At 53.0% G+C, this 22,114-nt stretch overlaps 1 protein-coding gene across 2 annotated transcripts in view; it reads right to left on the bottom strand.

The window, feature by feature from the left end:
* Positions 1 to 508: 508 nt before the first annotated feature.
* LOC128835010 (bifunctional epoxide hydrolase 2-like) overlaps positions 509 to 22,114 on the bottom strand; it is a 97,955-nt gene continuing 76,349 nt past the window's right edge. For both annotated transcript variants that reach the window (XM_054024291.1, XM_054024292.1), the window contains exons 13-19: positions 18,264 to 18,338; positions 15,790 to 15,835; positions 12,900 to 13,002; positions 12,417 to 12,486; positions 10,023 to 10,097; positions 9,449 to 9,507; positions 509 to 1,750 (exon numbers count right to left, since the gene is read on the bottom strand). In XM_054024291.1, the coding sequence (XP_053880266.1) occupies positions 1,666 to 1,750; positions 9,449 to 9,507; positions 10,023 to 10,097; positions 12,417 to 12,486; positions 12,900 to 13,002; positions 15,790 to 15,835; positions 18,264 to 18,338 (513 nt within the window). In that variant the 3' untranslated portion in view covers positions 509 to 1,665. The remainder of the gene's footprint in view (positions 1,751 to 9,448; positions 9,508 to 10,022; positions 10,098 to 12,416; positions 12,487 to 12,899; positions 13,003 to 15,789; positions 15,836 to 18,263; positions 18,339 to 22,114) is intronic.

Here is a 22,114-nt window from a genome sequence, read left to right as displayed (position 1 = left end):
TATTAGCCAGGATGGGCAGGGATGATGTCCCTAGCCTCTGTTTGCCTGAAGCTGCGAATGGGCGACAGGGGATGGATCACTTGATGATTCCCTGTTCTGTTCATTCCCTCTGGGGCACCTGGCATTGGCCACTGTCGGCAGACAGGATACTGGGCTAGGCGGACCATTGGTCTGACCCAGTAGGGCCATTCTTATGTTCTGGGAAGGAGAGCTGAGATCTAGATTCTAGTTGAAAGCTGTGTGTTATTAGTCCCTCCTTTTCAGAGCACAACACTTACTCACCTCAAGAGAACACCCCACCCCATTTTTTGGCTTGCAGCTAGACTCCCTTCTAAAAAGGATGTCTCAGGATCTGTGGGGTTATCCATCTGGTTCCACTGTTAACCCCACTGAGTGTCTTCCAAAAGCACTCAGGGGTGACAATGCACCGCAAACATGCCTTACAAAGAATCTCCACCAGCATGATCATAACCAGGCGCCACCTGGAAGAACACTGGACGCCATGAGATCAATTCTGGGATTTATTTTGGTTGCTGGTTTACAAAAGACGCTTGAAATAACAAAAGCAGAAGCAAGTTTTCAAAGCAGCATAAAAGAGCTATTAGTATCCAGCAAACCCCGTATTAAACCCTCAATGTACAGCTTAAACTGACAACAAAAGCCTCAATCGCAATGAAAATAAACCCTGGTCACAAGCAAGGCAGTGCTTAGGGCTTGACTAGCTGCTGGCCAGGTTTAAGGTTTGGGCACGAGGCCAGGTCAGAACTGACATCACTGGTCTCCAATCTGAACAGTGGACAGCAGGGGGCACTAACTGCTTTCATGGGACAAAAACTCCTCCACTCACCTCTTATCGCAAAGTTATTGGCCGTGTCTGAACTAGAAAACAGGCCTTTCTGGTTTGGGGGCCGAGCCAAACCAAACCCAGAGCAGCGAGTTTGAATGCCAGAGGTGGACGCTTAACCCTACAAAATATTCACAGGGTTTCAGATGAGTGGTTCAGTATCATCAATAACTGAAGGGTTTCAGAGCAGCAGCCGTGTTAGTCTGTATCCGCAAAAAGAAGAAGTGGGCTGTAGTCCACGAAAGCTTATGCTCTAATAAATTTGTTAGTCTCTAAGGTGCCACAAGTACTCCTGTTCTTCTTTTATCAATAACTGAATCAGCTGTAGATGCAGGAGGCACTTGGGAAGCCACCCGTCCCCTCTAAACCCTGTATCCTAGCTTGAAATGTTCAGCCGCTTCCTAGCCAGGGAATTTTCCCCCCATTCTATTTTTCTGCAGTTTACATTATTTGCTAAGTAGACGACGACGCTCGGTTTACTGCTCCCTGTAGCTTTGAGACTTCGATTTGGCCTCCTCATTTGCTAGGAAACGTCGGTGTCTTGCATCACAACACATGCAGGAGAACTGCCCCACATCAGAGCGTGATGCTACAATCCCTCGCTGAGACGCTTGCATTCCCACGCCAGTGCAAAGAAAGGCAGTTATCCGGCTTGATGTGGCTAGCTGAGCCCCGGCTACCCCACCTTTCCCAGTGACTAGCTTGAAAACCAAAACCCAGAGGCAAAACCCAGCTTATCAGGTGTGTGATACTGGCAGGGCCCACACCGACACACAAGCAGCAAGCAGGAAGTTGGAGGCTGAAATCTTCCAAGGGCAAACTCAGAGTTTTGAAATCTTCTGCAGCAAAGAATTGTCATGAACATCCTCCAGCCAGTTGATGAGGATCTTATTGAGAGCAGCTGGCCTGTAAAAACAAAACAACAACACACTGCATTAAGCTCGGACTGCTCCTTACTGGGCTTTCTCCGGCCCAGCTTTCCCGGCCCAAGGAATTAGGCTTCCATCCATTTCCTAGGGAGACTGCTCACAGCCTGTGCTGCTTTGCAGTTGGGCAATGTTATTTCCCACGAAAAGTTTAGAAGAAAATGATCCATTTTATTATTAACTGGTGGTAACGAGGTGGCATTAACGTGGGGAAAATGCAGGCTGCCAATTAGAAGAAGCTGAGAATTTGACCCAAAAACGCCTTTTTGACTAAACAGAATGTCAATTTTATTGTTCTAATTTTTCAATCAAAACATTGTCCCAAGTCCCATGCCCTATGAAGTCAATTACATCAACACTCCCACTTGTATCAACCAAACTTGTAATCTCGTCAAAAAATGAGTTGGACAAACTCTATTCTCCATAAATCCATGTTTACTGGCATGAATTATTACCCTCCTTTAATTCTTTGTTATTAGAGTCCTGTATCAGTCACTCCACTGTTTTGCCCAGGATCGATGTCAGGCTGACAAGTCTGAGACTACCTGGGTTATCCCGTTCACCCTTTTTAAATACCCGGGGAGTTATGACAACTTGTTAAAAAAAATCAACACTAATGGCCCAGACTGTAGGGACTCAGGCTAGAACCTAGAACTGCCGGGCTCTGGGTAACTGAAGCATCTATGCCCCCACATGGCAGAGCTGCAATCAATGCACTATAATCCCTGGGAGACTAAGGACCACAGGAAGTGCCATCCACAGATGACCTGATTGGTAGCACCTCTGACTGAGGTCTGATTGGTCCAGGTGCACTATTTAAGCATGGAGGGAGTTCCAGGAAGCTGCCTGTGCAAGTTGGTGGTACCCAGTCTTCTGCTACAACATAGTCCTCTCTTATTCCCTGCATTGGACCTGGCTCTAACCCTTGTCTTCATTCCTGATCCCCGCCACCAGCTACGATCTCCAGCTAGACTCCTGATCCCTGACTCCAGTTCCACTCTTCAGCTTGACTTTCGGTTTCCGACACCAGCTCTGACCCCTTGGCTTGACCCCTGTTCAAACTATTAGGCCCTACTTCTGCTCCGACCACTAGCCCTGACTCCTGGTTCTACCCGCTAGGTCAGGGCACCCATATCCCAGTTGTGATACCCGAGCACTCCTTGGCCAGCTCTTCTAAAACTCTTGGATGCAAGTTATCTGGAGCTGCTAATTTAAAACGTCTAATATTAGGCGCTGTGTTTAACATCCTCCTGAGTTACTGCTGGACTGGGTGTTGAAGGCTCCTTTAGCTCCTAGGTTCTGAACACCCCCTTTTGGGGACACCCAGGATTCACGCAAAGAGAAGCAGAAGATTTGCATGAATGGGTTGGTGCCCAGATACCATGGTGAGAGGTGCTGCGGAAACACCCGAGACAGATCAAATCAGCCCACCTTGTCCAGCAGTGGCCAACACCAGAGGAAAGCAACAAATTCCAGTGTGGGTGATTCCCTTCTGCCTCCCTGAAATTCCCCTTGGATACGGGATTCTTCATTTCCCACCTTACAATGCTGCCTGGTATAGCAGCACTGCTAAGCAGCTACACCATCCCACTCCACCCCAGGGGGGCCTGATCAACAGAGGATGGCGAAGAAGGTGCCAGTGAGAGTTGACGAGCTAGTGTTGTAAAGCACGTGGAGGTCTTTGGGTGAAAGGTGCCAAGTTCAGTAGCAGGATTAAAAACAAGAGAAAGAAGGTTTCTAATAACACCGGACCCTCGCTAGAACGCAGGATTTGGGATCCATGCGCGGTACCGCGTTATAGTGGGGACCGCATTAAAATGAATTGCAATTAAAGTAATTAAATCTGAGATCCATGGCCGTGACCGCGTTATATGCGAAGTCGTGCTATACAGACGTTCATTCTAGCGAGGGTCTGGTGTATCTGCTACATCCACAATTCAACGAGCAGCCCTTTTTTCCCCCCGGGACATGAATGATCTTCCACATCCCGGGCACATCTTGACAGCAGTCAGTAAAAGAACCATCCAAGAAACAATGTCACTGGGAAAGTGACAGGGCATCGCCTTCAGATGGAGTGAACCCCAAATATTTATTTCCAGTGACAGACACTGATGTTGACAGACATCCCTTCTGCTGACTCCAGACTTAGAGGGTGACAGTTCTGGATAAGGTCACCCCTTTGTCTGATGGATGTTGGTATGTTAGAGTTACTCACTGGACCGTGATCAAAAGGCTGCGTGTTGATTGGCTCAGAGGATCACTTGTTTTCTACGTTAGCCAATCACACAATAGCTCTCTCATACAAGTGCTTTTTGACGTGTGTTGTAACTAGTTCATGCATGTTGGCTCCAGGATGGCTGGTGGGGCCAGTGACGGAGTGGTGAACAGAGGTTGCATTTAATAGTTAGAGACATGTCAGCATGGAACCTTGGCCTTTAAATCACGTTTCTAATTGCATTTAAAAAAAATCTCTTTCTAGTAAAAATGGTGAGAGCTGATAGCTCAGCAAAGAGTCAACGTTCCTCGCAACAAATGCTTGTGGACTGAACGGCGTTAGGGTTTCTCAGAGACATTAAAAATGGAAAAGACCTGTCTAGCACCTTCCAGCTGAGGATCTCCAAGTGTTCTACAGACACTCCCAAGTTAAGCATCAATACTGATCTTCATTCGACCAATGAAGCAACTGTGGCACATGGACATTAACAGACCTGCCCCAAATCACACCCGAGGAACTGGGAATAGACACCAGATCTTTCTATACATCCAGGTCCTTACACTGGGGTCTATCACTAACACCTGAGCTCCCCAGTTCCTGCACCTAAAGCTTTTCTTAAGTCATGTTGACCATTGATCAATGCAGAACTGGTCCTTCTCCGATCTTCTCCAGTGCCTCGTCTAGTAGAGTTTTAAGTTTCTGTTGGTCAATTATTCTACAGCCCAACAGATCTGACTGGCATTGGGTGAGAACAAAGCCCACAGAAAGAGCAACGAGCAAGAAATAAATGTTATTTTTAAGGTGATGTTTTGATCTACTCTACTAGGATCTAGCAAGGTCAGTATTGCCCTTTCACGCAGTTAAAAAACCAACTCTTAGGGAATACTAAGAGTACAGATTGCTAGTTTTGCAAGCTCAGGTTGCAAGCTCACCAACAATTTGGGCTTTCGTAGCTTCAACCTGTCACAATGTCTGGAACCCTTGGGAAATCCCTTGAAGATTGTATTTTGCACGCAGCCGACATGCTAGAGTTCTCTATTTAATTCAGCTTTTAGAGCCAAATCCTCAGATGGTGCCAGTGAGCGTAGTTTATGTGAAGTCTGGTTCATACACAAGGCAGTTTTCAAGGGATTTCCCAAGAATTACATGTTGGGACCCTGAAGTTGAGACCAGCAGAAGCCACTAAACTGCAAACAGGTGGTGAGTTTGCAACATGAGGAACATGAGAGAAAGAGAGAAAATAAATCAGATGTAGTCACATTAAACAGCCATGGAACCATTTAAGTTTTGAAAACATCCATTCTGAGTTATTCGACCACTGAGGAAGAAGCGAGTTTTCACCCAAGGAGATGGTGCAGATGCTGGTTGGCCAGTGAATGACTCAAACCCAGCTTTGTTTCAGAAGTTCATCAGGATCGGGGTGTCATCCTGAACGAAGAACTCAAACTTTGTCTTATCTGAGGAAACCTGGTTTTGCAATCAACCTGAACACTTGAAAAAAATCACGTTCCAGTGCAGCGCTTGGGCTTTGGTGAACTATAGGAGCATACCGAGGGGTGATACTCCACATGGGTGCATGAGAGCCTATAGAACTGAAATCCATTGGTCTGAGCATAGGAGAAGGAGTCAGGAAACCTTGAGTTCATACATGACTAGACCTCTGCCAGTGACCCGTGTGGGGCTCGACGCAAGCCAATTAATCTCTTTGCTTCCGCTGCCTTCTCTGTGGAATGAAAATGATAATGTCTATCACCCGGGGTGTTGGGAGCAGAGACTAATTAGTTTTTGAAAGAGAAAAACGCTGGGTGATGCTGTAACTCTTTAGCGATGCACCATCACATAATACTTATGGGCCCAATTCTCTCCTGTATCCCAGTGGAACTGCCTTGACTTGAATGGAGTTACCCCAGCTTTCCACCAAACAGGGCTGAGAAGACAAATCAGGCCCAGTGAGACCAGCTGAGAAAATCAGATGGGATCCAAACTCTCCCAAAATGTAGGGAGCGTTTAGATCCCGTGGCACAATAATTCAAACCGCCGAGAGGGAGAGGGAAAGGGAAACGGAGGAAGCTCTTCAAGCCGTTCCAACAGCCATGCAGGCAGCTTACGAACCCTCTGCTGGTTCTTTTCAAGGTGATCTCTGCTTAACATCCTTCCCCTGCACCATCAGTGCTCTCTGGGCCTGGCAATGGGAGGCGCTCCATTCGGCTTTGGATCAGGCCCTCTAACCTCACATACAAATGATTACGCGGTTTAATACAAAATGCTACAGTGTAGTTCTGGCTGAGGAGCCGTTTCCATTACAAACCCGCTCCGCAGGCAGCCGGGGCCCGCCGAGAGAGATGCGAGTCTGTTCTGTTACTTTCTCTCAGCACCCGTAACATTATTCAGCACTAATCTCTCTCCAGCCTTTGGAGTGTAACGACTCCGTCCTTTACTGCACTCGGCACTCTTAACACTGGCATTCAGACCTGTAAAGCCAGGAGAATATTCCACCTTGCAATGTAGTTGATGAGATTTTATATATCTTGTAAACCAGCAGAAATCGAGTCTGATTCAAGCGGCGCTGCAGAGATTCATCCATCAGCCGTTAGCATTGATCATATTACACATGCACTTTGCAGAAATCCAATTGCTCCTGCTGACTTAACTGCCTTTCCGTCTAGCTGCTGTTTTACAGCTTCTCTGACATCCAGGCAGAGCCGTGAGTGAATTCCAGGAGTCATGGCCGAGCAGTCCGTGGGGGGTTATTTCCCAAGAAGCCTCTCTGGAGATGATGAAGTGCTCGCTCTCTCTCTCTCACAGGTGCAGAGGAGGTTTGGGGGCATGAAGAAGGGGTATGTGGGTAATTTGGGAGGATGGATCCATTCTGTGGAGCTGAACTACAGGAGCGAAATAGAACGGAGACTTGCAGAGACCTGGGGGGGTGGTTTCACCCCCTGGCTGATGGGCAGGTGTAAAGGAATCTCAGCTGTGTCGTTTCCTTTCCAATGAGATGAAGAAGGTTTAATTTAAAGAAAGGGCGCAGCCTTCTTTCATTATCCCTCCCCCCACCCCATTGTGGGTCTCTATGTGCTTGGGCCAGGCCCTTTCAAATACCTGCACTGTCCTGCTAGAAGTCAGTGACTGCTAAGGGGAAGAAAGAACTCGCTGCTCTTGTGGAAGGGGAAGGGAGAGGTGGCGATAAGGTTGGCACTTCTTACAGTTCAGCTCAACTCTGACTGCCTGTGTGACCTTGGGCAAGTCACTTAGCCTCGCTGTGCCTCAGTTTTCCCATCTGTAAAATGGAGATACTAGTGACGCCCTCCCTCCCAGGGGTGTGTGTGTGACAGAGTGAAGTGTCACATGGGGGGAGGGAGAGAAGAAAAAAAGCAGCTGACAAATTATCCAGACCTCTCAGAGACTGCTGGAAGGGTGTGTGTGTGTGTGTGTGTGTGTATATATATATATCAGGGTGAGGGGTGTCTGGGCCTACATAAATCAGACCCAGTCCCTTGTATGGGGCGGAGAAGGATGCGGCTGGATGAGGAAGGATGCACTCTGAAGCAGAGCCTAGGGGAAAAGAGGGCCAGAAACGGGCAGGGGCAGAAGAAAAGACCAGCACCTGCTGGGGAAAATGTACTGGGTTTGGGGCGCAGGCTAGGACCTCCCTCCCCTGGAAACTGAGGCCTGGCCATAGAGGGAAGAGAACTAGAGACCCTGGGTGTAGATGAGGATACATTAAATAGTGACACAGCCCTTTTGATAAGCATTAGTACTTCAATGACTGTCTGAACTCCCTGGGGCCGGAGAGCATCCACCAGTTCACAACGCTCGTGACTGGGGTGCTCAGACACTCCGGCAAAAGAGGCCCTATAAGGACCATAGAATGTACAGGTTGAACTTTGTCTAACTTTGCCTTTTCCTAACTACCCCCCATGACTCCGGCTCAGGCCCGCTTGCCTCACCATCCACAGTTCCCTTCCCCCTCCGGTACCCTGGAGGTGCTGCCGGTAATGGTCTCTCAGCCGCGCACACTTAGCTGTTCTCTGTTCTCGTGAGACGATCCCTCCCGGCCCAGCTCATATTCGACTCCTTTTCTCTGCTAATTCCTTGTGTTAAATAATGGCCAGCGGATGACATGGGCTAAGCGAATGAGGCTGGTTTAACAGAGCTCACACCCCTCAACGGGCTGGATCGCCCAGTTCTGTACACCATTGCCAGCTGCCGGAGGACAAGCTGGGAGGCTGCAGCGCAGTAACGCGGGGATGCTCGGACGGCACACGAGCTGCCGGGGATCCCGGGGATCTCCCCGTGCGGCACGACTGGGGCTGTAATTAACTCTCTCGTTAGCTGGTGGCGGGACGTGCGTTTGGGGTCGTATCCCAACAGTCCCCATGCAGACCGAATCTCCACTGACCCCACTGGGGGATTTTGCCTGAGCAAGCGCTGCAGCAGCTGGCTGGGAGGGGGTGACCCAGGGGGTCTCAAACTGGGGGTCGGGACCCCTCAGGGGGGCGTGAGGTTATTACACGGGGGGGTCGCGAGCTGTCAGCCTCCACCCCAAACCCTGCTTTGCCTCCAGCATTTATACTGGTGCTAAATATATAAAAAAGTGTTTTTAATTTATAAAGGGGGGGGGTCGCACTCAGAGTCTTGCTGTGTGAAAGGGGGCACCAGTACAAACGTTTGAGAGCCACTGGGGTAGCCCCTCTGAATCCTTGGGCTGGGCTATGGGATGAAGACGAATCAGGAGCCACGTTGTGGCCCAGGGCGGTAATGCTGCCATCCAGGTAGGCTGGGTTATGCGTATATGTATTGGCCTAATTCAGGGAGGTGCTGAGCCACCGTGGCTCCCTCTGAAGTCAATGGGAGCTGGGGGCGCTCGGCCCACTGAAAATCAGACTCAAATGTGCAGTGATCTGTCACGAGCCATTTGGTCTGGTCCCTCCAGCACAGGCCAGTACTGAAGGCTTCAGAGGAAGCGTTAAAAGTCACTAAGCCGTTTAGACAGGTTCAGAGTAGCAGCCGTGTTAGTCTGTATCCGCAAACAGAACAGGAGTACTTGTGGCACCTTAGAGACTAACACATTTATTTGAGCATAAGCTCTAAGGTGCCACAAGTACTCCTGTTCTTTAAGCCATTTAGCTAATTGCACAAGGCTTCAGCATCGGGCGGGGGCTGTGGGGGAGATAATCCGTGGTGATCCCTGTGGGCAAATCAGTTCCCGGCCCAGGCACAAGAGCTCCCTGCCCTTAGCAGCTTGGCTTGCAGTGCTGACCCAGCCGAGCCTTTAGCAAACGCCGGCCGCGGCGCCCCACTCCCTCGCCGCGCACATTTCGACTTGCTAAAAGCTCCCTCCGTGCGGCCAGGGCACCGGAGCACGAGCTGGCTGCCAAGCAGCGCTTACAGTCAGGCCTCCAGCGGCTGACGACGACAGGGCTTTAAACGCCAGCCAACCCGCCCCCGCGGTGCATGCGGTACCTTTCCATCTGAGTCCAGTGTCCGCACTCTTCAATGTGGCCCCGGCTCAGCTGGGGAACCTGGAGAGAGATGCACAAGAACAGTGAGACCCTGTTTCACTCCAAAGACGCTGCCGGGCCTCTCAAAGGTACAGAGGCTTTTAGTAAAGGTGGCTGCTTAGGACCTGCCATATGGGATCAGCCCCATCGAGCCTGGCACCATGAACCCGCCGCTGGACAATTCCTGATGCTTGAGAGGAAGGTGGACTCCCCGGCCCGGGCGTGTGGTGTTATACCTGGCTAGAAGAGCATTTCCCCCTGACCCCTGAACGTGGCCTGAAGCATGAGGTTTGATCGCCCTTCTCGGCAGGCACAGCTTGTGGGATTTATGTAGCTCGTTAGTCAAGGCGGCTGGTCCGAGACCCTCCTGCTACTGGGAACTCCCCACAGTTGCTTCATATGTGAAGCACGAGCCACTTACGAGGGCTTGGAGTTGGGATGGAGTCCGAGGGAACCAACGTCAGCCCAATGACACTGGATATCCCTGGCCGCCGGGTAACTGGGACGCCATGGGGTGGATAATGCTGATCACTTACCCACTCCTCCATGCCTTTACTCAGATGGAGAATAAAGTCCTTCCCGGCAGTAACCATCAAAGCCGGGACCAGGATCTGCAGGGGGATAAAGACAGGGCTAGGAAATGAGACGCCCCCAGATCACATCCTCTCTGTAAACAGTCTCCTTGCCCAGTGGGGTAGTGATCACTAGCCGCTCCCATCAGTGCGGAGTGGAGCAGACTCATGTAGAATCCATGGGAGCGGGGTGGGCGGGGGCTGCATAGACACCCCCACCAGGTGATGATGCGCTGCCCAAAGGCCACGCACAACAGTGCACATGACACCCCTGCAGACAGGGAGCCTCACGGCTTGTTGCAATTGCTCCTTGGCAGATAACCACACGAATTTCAACCCGTTTATCCAGTGTATCGAGAGCATGGGCAGCGCGAGATCCCCCCTTCAGGGAGGCTAGTCCATAGCGCCACCCCTTCTGCCCGAGGCCCCGCCTCCCGCCTACCAGAGCCCCAACCGCCCCCACCCCTGCAGATGGAGGAGCCCCAGCCCACCCGCCCCGACCCCTGGGCCAGACCGAGCCCCGGCCTGACCCCAGCCCCGGCCCGACCCCCAGGCCACTGGCTGGTCGAAGCCCCGAGCTCTGGGCTGCCAGCTGGAGCTGAGCCCTCACTCGCTTCAGGGGAGAGAGGGAGCGTGGGTGGGGCCACAACCTGGGCTAGGGGAGGCTTAGCCTCCCCGACCTTCGATACCCACCGCCCACGATGGAGAGCTACAGGCTGAACCCCCATCCGGAGGTACAAGGGCACTAGAGAGGAGCCCTTTCGACCTGCCCCAGTTAGGACAACTTATGCCTGTCCGAGGACTGTGGCCATCCCAGCCAGAGCACCAGCGAACAGACTGTAGAGAGCAATTCTGCACTGGCCCCAAACGATCATTCCTAGATCTGAGCCCAGGCTGACCAACCAGTCTGACCTCCTGCATCAACCAGCCCCAAGAAAACAGCTGGACGGATGGAGTAGATGGGATCTAATGAGCCTTCTCTGTCCCTCTTCTCTGAATTCCCCAGGGTAGCCGCTGACCCAAAGAGAGCAGGGCGGGGACAGTGCAAGCGAGACCAGAGCCCCAGAGGGACGTGCCCTGGGGGCGAGAGAGAGCGGCTGCAACGTGACCGCTGTCTAATATCAATCACGGCCCGGTCAATCAGTCCCCCAGCTCAGCTGCAGCGGAGGAAGTGCCCTAGGCTGGAGGCCACCCACTGGCCCAAGAGTTCTCGTTTATATTCGCCGAGACTGAAAGTGAAGCGAGGTCACAGAGCCAACGCACGTCTGAGCATCGCATTGATTGCTCCAGCCAGTTGGTTAACCGCTCAATGCCCTTTGGGGGGCGGTTCTGCCCTCTTGCGAAGGCAGCATGGTTCAGTGGTTAGAGCACAGAACTGCTGTCCAGCCCACTGGCCCGCAGTGTGACCTTGGTCATGCCACCTCACTTTTCCGTGCCTCAGTTTCCCCAGCTCTGTAACGCAGTTTGAGATCTCCGGAGGCAGAGAACAGCGTGAGTGCCAATTCCTGTTCTTCCGAGCACAGCCGCACTGACCCCGCGTTCCGGCATGGAGAATAAGGACAAGCAAGAAGGGGCAGGACAACACCAGGTACCATGGCAGGGCAGTTTGGCAACCACTGAAAGCGAGTTGTGGGACTGTGTTCAAATCCTGCTGGGGTGGGCAGGCAGACTCTTAAAGGGATTTAGGTACCTAGAGCAGGCTGCACAATACCCGTACAAATCTGGCCCTAAGTCCGGAACCTTCCAAAGGTGCCGTTCTCCCACGGAAGACAGAGCTGAGGTAGACCTATTAGATCACCCCGCCCCGCCCCTGGCCAGCGGAGGGTGGTTGACTCCGGGTGACAGGGATTTCAGCCCTCCACAGCCCCATACTCCCGCCCTCCGGAAACTTTTCCTCTCTTGCGTGGAAAGGAGGCCCTGGGGGAATAGGCACAATGTTACTACAGGCTGAGAAGGGACCAGTTGCCAGTTCACTCCGTGGGATGTACTGAGTGGATGTGTGTCAATCCCAACTGCGGGACAACCCACAGGGTCCCCAGGCCAGGCTCCCACATGGGGGTACCACGAAGGATCCTGCTCTTTGCCAACACGTTGCCTCTGGCAGAGAACAGACATTCCAGATGCTGGATCACGACGCGCCCGTGAGCCTAGGGGAGGACAGACAGATGAGCCTAGTGCCTGTTCCCAAGCGACTGTTCCTTCTGCTCCAGGGAACGAAGGCACCGCGGGCTGCTCTCGGCACGTTCCCTCATCTGCGAGCGGCCCAGGCTTCGGGTCGGAGAACGGTAACCTAGCTCCTGCCCCTGCTCTGAGATCCGAGCCCAGAGACAGCTGCCGAGTGACAGGAGCCGCTCTCACCTTCCTGTCTTTTGCAGACAGGTGCCACAGCCCGTTGGCTCGCATGTTCCGGTACCAGTTCAATGGTCTCCTAAGGGCGAGACAGAGAGAGAAAGGGGGGAGGGGCTTAAATCGTCACTGGGATCCCCGAGAAGTTCTCAGGTGCTGCATTCCTTGGTGCAGCTGAACCAGGGGCTGAGATTTTGGCTGAGTTGGTATTTCCTTGCGATCCCAGGGCAGACCCCCCCGCCCTCTTAGCTGGGCTTTCTATGGTGGCTCATCTTAGGCTCCACATGGGCACCAGCACCGCACACCTGCCTCCAAGCAGTGGGGAGATTCTCAAGAGCCCCATGGCGGGGGGCGGGGGGGGGCGGGGGGGGGAGTGGTTTGTTTGCAAATGAAACAGCCAAAGGCCTTGTAACGACGTCTCTGGGAATATCCCAGGCAGAGCTGATGTTACCTCCAGCACCAGACTCTTGCTTCGTTCTTTAGCTTTGCTTTTACCTGAAGCCAGACTTTTTAAACTGCTGGATGAAGTACTGGAGATCCGCTCCCGCTAGGATCTGGCTTGGAGGTGGGTCTTCTGACATGCCAACCAGAAGCCCTCCTGCCGAGAGAGAGAGGGTGAGAACATCTGATAGGCAACATCGTGGGAAGGATCAGCTGCAAATGACCCCGAATCCGTGGCCCCAACAAAGGACTAAGGGCTTGCAAAGGGCCTCTGCAAACTCCCTGCACCCACCCTCTCTCCCCGTGCTCAGTTTTAAAGCCGGATGCTGCTCTGTGAATGGGATTTAGGCTGAGACGGGGGAGCCCGGTGATGACAGGTGGATGGCGTGTAAGTTTCATGCCGGCCCAGGAGTTCAGGCTCCTCATTTAAGCAGCTATGGGAGCGGCCTCCTCTCCAGAGGCACTTGGTAGCGGCAGCTCCCACTGAGGGTGCTCAGTGCCCGTGATGGCAACACCGGTTATTTAGGCACTTAAATGTGGATTTAGGTGCCTCGACTTTATGCACCAGAGCTTGTGATGTTCAGTCCAACAGCTACAGGGGCAGTGGGACAGAGGCCCAATGGTGCTGGCTGGCAAAGGGTTCCCTGGGCTGTGACAGCAGCGCCTAACAGGCCTGACAAACTCACTCCACCCACCACCCCGCTTTCATAGAACGTATCCATACCCGGGGTCACATGTAGCCCGGGCGTGTCTAGACGAGAACACAGCACTGGTAGAACTCACAGTGTGACGTTAAACCAATATGGTGAAACTGGTCCAGCTAAACCCAGATTAGCTGTTCACACTGAAATCCACACAGACGTTCGCTCTAGGCTGGTTTCGAAGCCAACTTCAAGTCCTACCAGAGCATCTTTCTCCTTTGGACCGGCCCTCAGTGCCCGGAGTAGAACCCTGCAGCCCTGTGCATAGGCCACCCCTTCAGCCCTCCTGGAGGTTTTTGCAGGGAGCGCGCCTCCAGCTGGAGCTGCGCAACGAATGCTTATCGCTGCTGCTATTGACAGCGCCTTTCGGCAGCGTGCATTGGTGGGTGATCTGATTAGAACGCGCTGCGTAAGTGGATTTGCAAGAAAGGGAAGAAACCCAAGGAGGGAGACAGGAGTTTCAGGGGCTCTGGTTAACATGCAGCCGCTCCACGCCATCCCACTGGCCGAGGCGTCCCTCCTGCTGCCCAGCGTCTAATTAAAGGGACAGCATCAAGGGTGTTTCTCAGTGTCATAAACATACAGCTACGGGTAGCACAAAATCCCTCCTTTACCTGTACGGGGTTAAGAAGCTCAAAAGTTGGCACCTGACCAAAAGGACCAATAAGGGAAGAAGAGCCTTTCAAATCTGTGGGGGGAAGTTTTTGTTTGTGGTCTCTTTGGCTACATCTACACTACGGGGGGGGGGTCGATTTAAGATACGCAAATTCAGCTATGCGAATAGCGTAGCTGAATTCGACGTATCGCAGCCGACTTACCCCGCTGTGAGGACGGTGGCAAAATCGACCTCTGCGGCTTCCCGTCGATGGCGCTTACTCCCACCTCCGCTGGTGGAGTAAAAGTGTTGATTCGGGGATCAATTGTCGCGTCCCAACGGGACGAGATAAATCGATCCCTGAGAGGTCAATTTCTACCCGCCGATTCAGGCGGGTAGTGTAGACCTAGCCTAAGTTGGGTTCTCTCTCGGACAGAGAGGGACCAGGGCAGGAAAAAACCATCTCCTAAAACCTTACCTGAAATAAGCATCTAAGATTACAAAAATTGTAAGTAATAGCAAGGAAATGCGTTAGGTTATCTTTTGTTTTAGCTTGTGAATTTTCCCTGTGCTAAGAGGGAGGTTTATGCCTGTTTTTGTAACCTTAAAGTTTTACCTAGAGGGGAAATCCTCTGTGTTTTGAATCTGAATGCCCTGTAAAGTTATCTTCCACCTTAATTTTACAGAGGTGCTGCTTTTACTTTTTCTTTCTTTATAATAAAGTCTGGGTTTTTTTTAGAATCTGATTGGATTTTAGTGTCCTAAAACCCAAGGGTCTGGTCTGTGCTCACCTTGTTACCGATCTGGTTGGTATATTATTCTCAAGCCTCCCCAGGAAAGGGGGTGAAGATGCTTGGGGAGATATTTGGGGGAAAACAGGAACTCCCAGTGGTCCTTTTCCTGAATCTTTGTCTAACTCACTTGGTGGTGGCAGCGATACCGTTCAAGGACAAGGAAAGGATTTGTGCCTTGGGGAAGTTTTTAGCCTAAGCTGGTAGAAATAAGCTTAGGGGGTCTTTCATGCGGGTCCCCACATCTGTACCCCAGAGTTCAGAGTGGGGAGGGAACTCTGACACTCAAAATGACTCATATTTCACTACACCCACCCTCGCCTAGTGCATGATCTACCCAGAGGAGCTTGCAAAGAAAAGCGATTTCTTTCTTAATACCAGCCTCTCTCCTTCCTGCAAGCACACAGGCCAGTTTGTTATTGCAGGGTCTCTCCCAAGCCTTGGGCTGCACATGCTGGGGTGTTATTGTAGGGTTGCACTATTATGGGACAATTCAATGCTTCTTTTTATCCATCCCTTTTACACCCTTTCTCTCTCCTCCATCCCCTTCTGTCATGGCCCTGGACTTCCTTACGTCCAATGAACAACCCTACAATAACATACCTGTGTGCACAGCCCAACCCTCGTGAGCAACCCAATCCTTTGTTATTGTAGGGTTGCTTGTGAAGTCGGGTCCGTTCACGTTTGGAGGGAAGGGGAGGGAGCCCCGGGAGTAGCTCAGCAGGACCCCCCTCTGGCAAGTATTTGAAACATCGTCAATAAGAGAGATCCGCCTGCGCCACTAACGACAAGGCTGGGAGATAACGGGGGAACGGAGCGACAAATCCCTTCCCACCTGGGCCATTTCGCACCCTTACCTCGCTCCCGGACGTTGGCGAAGTTGAGTGGAACAGGCAGCTCGTCCTGCAAGGGAAGCAGCTCTAATTAACGGGACATGATTAACTCCCAGAGCAGCCGGCCAGAGGGGAACTCAGAGAAAAGCCATGGGAACAATCACGCGGCGCCGGGGACTGACGTAGGGGGTTGGTTTAAAAAACAGACGTGCATCTAGCTAACGAGCCTGGAAACGACTGTTATTGGTTACCTGCCCAGCCGTTCGGGGAATGGCTCCCCTGGGCCGACTCGGCGTTGCGGGGTGGCTGCAGGGAAGGGGCAGGCCCGGCTGTGGAATGGTTCCCCAAAGCTCCATAGGAAGGCGCTTTTGTGGCCCACAGCAGCACTGGGCCTCCTCTGTGCTCTGCTACCGAGCGCAGCCCCCAGAGCGCCCAGGGAAGGCGCTTGTTGGGGCCTTCCAAAGCCAGGAGCCGAGAGTCCAAAGCAGCGCAGGATTTGCACCGAGCACACAGGGTCTGGTGCTCTATGTAATGAGGCTGCTTGGATTTTTAGGACCTGGCCCAGTCCTATCCAGACCATGCCCAGTCCTGCCCAGGGCTTCGCTCGCTCGCCCGGCTGGCTCGGAGCAGACACTGCAGAGAGCTCTAACCCAGCCAGCCCGAAGCAGCGCGAGACGCTGTGTCTGGGGCGAAGGAGGATCCCAGTCACTCGCGAACAGGCCCCGAGCGCCCCACGCTGCTGCTGGAGCACTCGCTCTCCGCGGGGACAGCAAACACTCATTACCTGACACCTGAACCCTGTGACGAAGTGGGGCTGTTCTTAAGGTTTCCCCTGAATACTGTGTGGGTGCCTCAGTTTCCCCTATGCATTTCTTAAGTCTCCAGTGTGCATAAATGGCTGACACTCTGTATCCTGGCAATAAATGGCTGGGGCCCTTCCCCCCCTGCAAGGGAATAGCTAAAGGTGAACAAAGATCAGGTTACCTCCTGGCCCAGGAAAGAGACAAAGGCCAGAAAGGAGGGGCTGGAGGGGGTTTCAGTTTGGAGCTGGCTGGGGACGGGGAGTGAGTGCAGATGGGGTTGTCTGGCTCGCTGGGCCCCAAGAAGGGACTCGGCTGAGGGGTACTGTTCTCTGTACCTACAGGCTCTGTTTTAGACCGTGTTCCTGTCATCTAATAAACCTCTGTTTTACTGGCTGGCTAAGAGTCACGTCTGACTGTGAAGTGGGGGTGCAGGACCCTCTGGCTTCCCCAGGATCCCGCCTGGGTGGACTCGCTGTGGGAAGCACACGGAGGGGCATACGCTGAATGCTCCAAGGAGAGACCCAAGAAGGTGACACCGTGTGAGCTTCTTGCCCTGAAGATAGTCTGCTCCAAGGGAGAGGAGGCTCCCCAAAGTCCTGACTGGCTTTGTGGGGAGCAGTTCCAGAGCATCGCCCGGGGACTCCGAGACAAACCCTGATGCCCCAGGGGCATGCAAGAGAGTTGGTTCAATTCCCAGGCTGATTTCACTCCCTGGACTCTCCCGGGACGGGACTAGTACTCCATTGGCTCTGCAAAGGCCTGGAAGCCAAGCCAAAGAACTGCAGCAATGGGCCAGACGTCCCTGCTTCCAGCATGTGCCTCCCCCTCGCCCCCCCTGGATTTACACTGGATATTAGGTAAATATCATGATTCCTGCGTTAATGATGGCAAAAGGCAAACTGCAGTCAGGTAACTTGCCCCAGGCTACACAGTGAGTTGCAGCTGAGCTGGGATTAAAAAAAGCCTTAACTACGAATCTTCTGCCTTCCAGACTTGGAGTTTGTTTAAATTACAAAGCTCTCTTAAGGGTTTTTGCCCTGAAGCTGCTGATAAATATTTACTGCCTCTGTTCTAGGTTAATGACGCTATTTGTATTGTGCTCCGAGATAAAGAGACTCGATGTAACCCCTGGAGAGTGTTCAGGTTGTGCCGTATGCTTAAGGCCCCGTGCCCTCCACCGAGTCCACCCCAGCCACAACAGCATAGGGCAGAATTGGAGCGAGTTTCCTTAAAGGACATCCCAAGCCTTACTAGGTCTTCTGAATGTGAAATGGATGTAAGGCAGACAGCAGTGCCCTGGTTGAGTCTGCAGACAGCCCAAATTATTGTCTCCAAGAAAGGTGTGAACTAATACCCCGTTCATCTCAACAGAGCGTGTTAACTCTGAAACCTACCGATGATCTAAATACCAACATTCTTCTCCAAACATCCAGCGGGCCCATCACCATTGGGTGGAGTGGCAGATAGCGGGGTCGGGGGTTGCAACAGTTGGCAAACCTTCCAGCTGAGTCTTGATGCCAAACCCTTCCCCCCGGAATTTCCGGTCAGGCCTCCCCAGGTGAGAGAGATGGGAGCGGAGAGTTAACCCAGGCTGGGGCTGGATCATCAGCCTCTGCGTCTCCTCCTTCAGACCCCAGCTATGGGATAAAGATCACACAAAGCCCCGCCCTACCCAACCGCATGCCCCGCCCCTACCTCCTTCCTGATGGATCGGATCATGATCCTAAACGTCCTGCTCAGGTCCTTCTCCAGCTCGAGCTCAGCAACACCCTGAAAGAGAAACAGCAGCAGCCGCTTTCAACAGCTCTCTCCAAAGAGGACCCAGAGTGCTGGCGGGCGGCTTGGCGGGAAGAGGCCTGTGGGGTAACACGGCGCCGGTTTCCCGGGAATGGGGCGTTCCGTTCGTTATCAGCACAGCTAAGATGGTGACATTTCAAAAGGCAACAAAACGCTACGTTAGGAGAACCCGGATCTCCCATGTCAGGGGGCCGGAGAGTTCAGGAGCCTCTTATCTCTAGTCCCCCAGCTGGAACCCAGCCCAGACAGCTGTTCAGTGACCTATATGAAATGGGTACATGGCACAGCGCAGCACAACAGTCCACAGTGTCGCTGGTCCAGGGACCTCCACCGCTCCCTACAAACGGTCTCCCCCCTCCACCCGCCCCCGGGGCAAAATAAGTGACACGCCAGGATCACTTCTCTCCCCATTTGTTCTCAGGAGAAGTGAAGTCCTGCGGCAAATCAGAGGTCAAGTAGGAAACAGCACCCAGGAGTCCTGGCTCCGAGTCCTCTGCTTGGCCCACTGGAGGAGATCAGCGAGAATGCCAGCAACGGTGCCAGACATGACAGCAGTTTTGTAACATACACACCCAGCCGCTGGGGACTAGACTGAGACCCCCACGCCCCCAACTCATTTAATATAGGGACTATTGAGCAGACGTCAGATGTGAAAACTTCTGGTGACCATCTAGGTGAGCTGCAACCCAGCTGGTGACCTAAAGAGTGAAAGGCTCCAATAACACATTAGCAATCCCCTTCCTGCCACCAACACAGGTGGGCTGTGAACTGGCACCCTAAAGGTATGAGGCTCTGTGACATTTAAAGACACTTTATCCTAAGACCGTGCAGAAGCCAGTCAATAGTCCTGGTCACCGGCTTTCTGGGCTGGCTATTGGCTGACGAGCTCGAGCTGTCGGCCGGAACGAATTGAATGGCCCTGTTTGCATTTCAGTTCTGCTTTCACTCACTCCAGCTGTCAATTAAAATGAAGCACCTATTAAAAGAAGAATTTATTTGGGGGAAAGCCAAATGCTCTTAGAAGAAGAGAGAAGGGGGAAGATTAATCAGCTTTGGGGCTGGGTGATTTTTTTTGCAGGTTCCCCACAGCTCCACCAGGGCTGATAATGCATCGGGCTGGCAGGCGTCTTGTCTACCAAGCCCAGTTTGGAGAGTCACATGTGCAGTGGCTTCACATGCACTGAGAACAGGGGAGGAGAGGGTTAAACGCACCGAGGGGTTCGGTTCTGTCCTGCCCTGCAGGGACAAGCTGTGATGGGGGGAGGAGGAGACTGCAGTTGTGACAACTCCCGGAAAAAGAGGAAAATGTTGCTTTTCATACCAAACACCCCCTAATTTTAAAGCCTCCCAGAGAGAGGGGAAAAGAGAGAAAGCTGCATGCGCAGGCCACACCCCACATTTCTCACCATATTTTGCAGCCCCGAGAGGCAGAGGCACCGGAACATGGGGGCCAAGGGGCCATGGCCCTCCCACTTTTTGAAAGTGTATAGGTGTGGCCCCCCGTCCACTTTTCGCCAGGGGCCCCTCCTCTTCCCCCTGAGGCCCTGCCCCCCGGCCAGGCAGGAAGCTGGAGCCTAGCCCAGGTACAAGCGGCCCGGGGAGCCCGAGCAGCTGTGGGGAGTCGCAGACCCAGGGGCTGCTCTCAGGACCCCCAACCTGGGCAGATGGAGGGGCCCGGGCTCCTCAGCCCAGCTCCGGCTTGGCCAAGGGGCAGGGCCTCAGGTAGGGGAAGCAACCGAAGTGTCGGATTCTTTCTGCTGTGCACTGAGCGGTGCTAAGCATGTCAGGGTTTTTTTAGGCTGCAGGAGACACAGGCCAGGTTCAATTCTTGATGTTGTGGTATCCTGTAGCCTGGCATTTCTGGGTGTCATGTTCTTCTGACTCAATGTAACGGATTAGACGGGGTCACGTTGTTTCAATGGGACTCAAGGTTTCATTATCTACCTCCCACAGGATGGACCATAGGGTACAAAATACAGTAACATCTACCTCACTGGGGGTGAGGGGGTGGCGTGGATTGATGTTCATTCTGCGATTCTAAGAGAGAGCCACTATCTAAGTGCTAACAACAAACAATAAATAGCAATCCCAGCTCTTATAAAGGGATTTTCACCAGTAGATCTCAAAGCACTTCACAATGTTACATCATGTGTCTCCAAACAGGTATTACTCACCACTATGTACTTCTCTCTAGTGAGAGATTCGCGGGAGTCCTGGAGCATCCTCCACAGGCTGTCTACTACACGGAATTCCCAGGAGAGGAACTTTACTGTTGTATAAGCCACTTAGATGGGAATCATTTCGCCCCGCACTGAAATGTAGCCAGTGCTGGGATGGAATGAGGCAGCACCAATGCACTGAATCACGGTGGGACACGAAGAATCTGGAAATTCCAGGAGGCAGAACGCAATTACCCAGCATGGAGTTTGCCCAGGGCAAATGGGTTAAAGCACCGAGAGTTCTTTGATAACTACAAGTGCCTTGGGTTTACATCTAATCTGAGGGACGGTCCCTCCGCCAACAGGGCTTCATGGCGCCGTTTACACGCACGGAAATGCTCAGCTATCGGTTCCCATCTGCAAGAAAGCCATCCGCACCCTGGAACGGATTGGTTTTCTCAGAGCCAGTATCAGCCGTCACCGATGGATCCCTCTTCCCATGTAACTCGGACATGCCCTGTCCACCGGGAGCCCAGCTACATCTGCCAACAGCCACATCTCCTATGAACCTCTGTGGCGGGCCTGGCACTGCACCGCCCCTTTGTGGCAGGGGTGGGATGGGGTGTCGGAACCTCGCCACTCCCAAGTTCACGTGCCCACCCCTCTGTGGGTGGCCCGATCCCTCCATGAAATCACCCCTTGTTCGGGGTAGCGTGACCTAACGGCCAGAGTCCACATAAATTGCTCCCAGCATTGGAGCAGTGCGGCCCAATGGCCAGAGTCCATATAGCTCCCCGCTCACAGGCGGGGTAGTGCAGCCTAGCGGCCAGAGTCCATGTAACTCACCCCAAGTGTCAGGGCAGTGAGGCCCAATGGCTAGGGTCCATATAAATCACTCCCAGCATCAGAGCAGTGCGGCCCAATGGCCAGAGTCCATACAACTCCCCCCTCGCAGGCGGGGTAGTGCGGCCTAGCGGCCAGAGTCCCTGTAACTCACCCCAAGTGTCAGGGCAGTGAGGCCCAGGGTCCATATAAATTACTTCCAGCGTTGGAGCCCTGCGGCCCAATGGCCACAGTCCATATAACTTCCCCCTCTCAGACAGGGTAGCGTGGCCTAGCAGCCAGAGTCCGTATGATTCCTGTGATGTGGGGAAGAGGTAGGGCCCGCCCTCTCCATCAGGTCCTGACCCAGGGCCCTGGTAGTGGCAAGTTCCCCTTGTCACCGGCTCGGCGGGATCCGCCCGCAACACGCCGAGCCTCTGTGCGGCTCTAATGCCGTTTTCCTCTAAAGTTCCCCTGGGTCACTTCCTACCAAACTCCGGGTTCTCTGCTTCGGGAGGTCCTCTGGTCTGTTACCCTCCTGTGACGTACTCCGTCTGGGCGTCAGGGTGCGTCCCGGTTTGGCTGGCCTCCAGATCCTGGAGCGCAGACTGTCCCCCCTCGGGAGCTGACGGCGTGCCTCCTTCCCCTCTGGCGGTCAGCCCCATCTGAGCAGCTCTGCAGGCTTTTATACCTGTTCTCCAGTTGGAGCATGCCCAGCAGAGCCTCAGGGGTGTGGCTTCCTCTGCTAGGAAGGAAGGGTTAACCCCT

Source organism: Malaclemys terrapin, chromosome 3 (genome assembly GCF_027887155.1).
Source record: "Malaclemys terrapin pileata isolate rMalTer1 chromosome 3, rMalTer1.hap1, whole genome shotgun sequence".
NCBI lineage: Eukaryota > Metazoa > Chordata > Testudines > Emydidae > Malaclemys > Malaclemys terrapin.
Note: the sequence above shows the minus strand (reverse complement) of the source record. Positions and strands in the feature narration are given on the sequence as shown.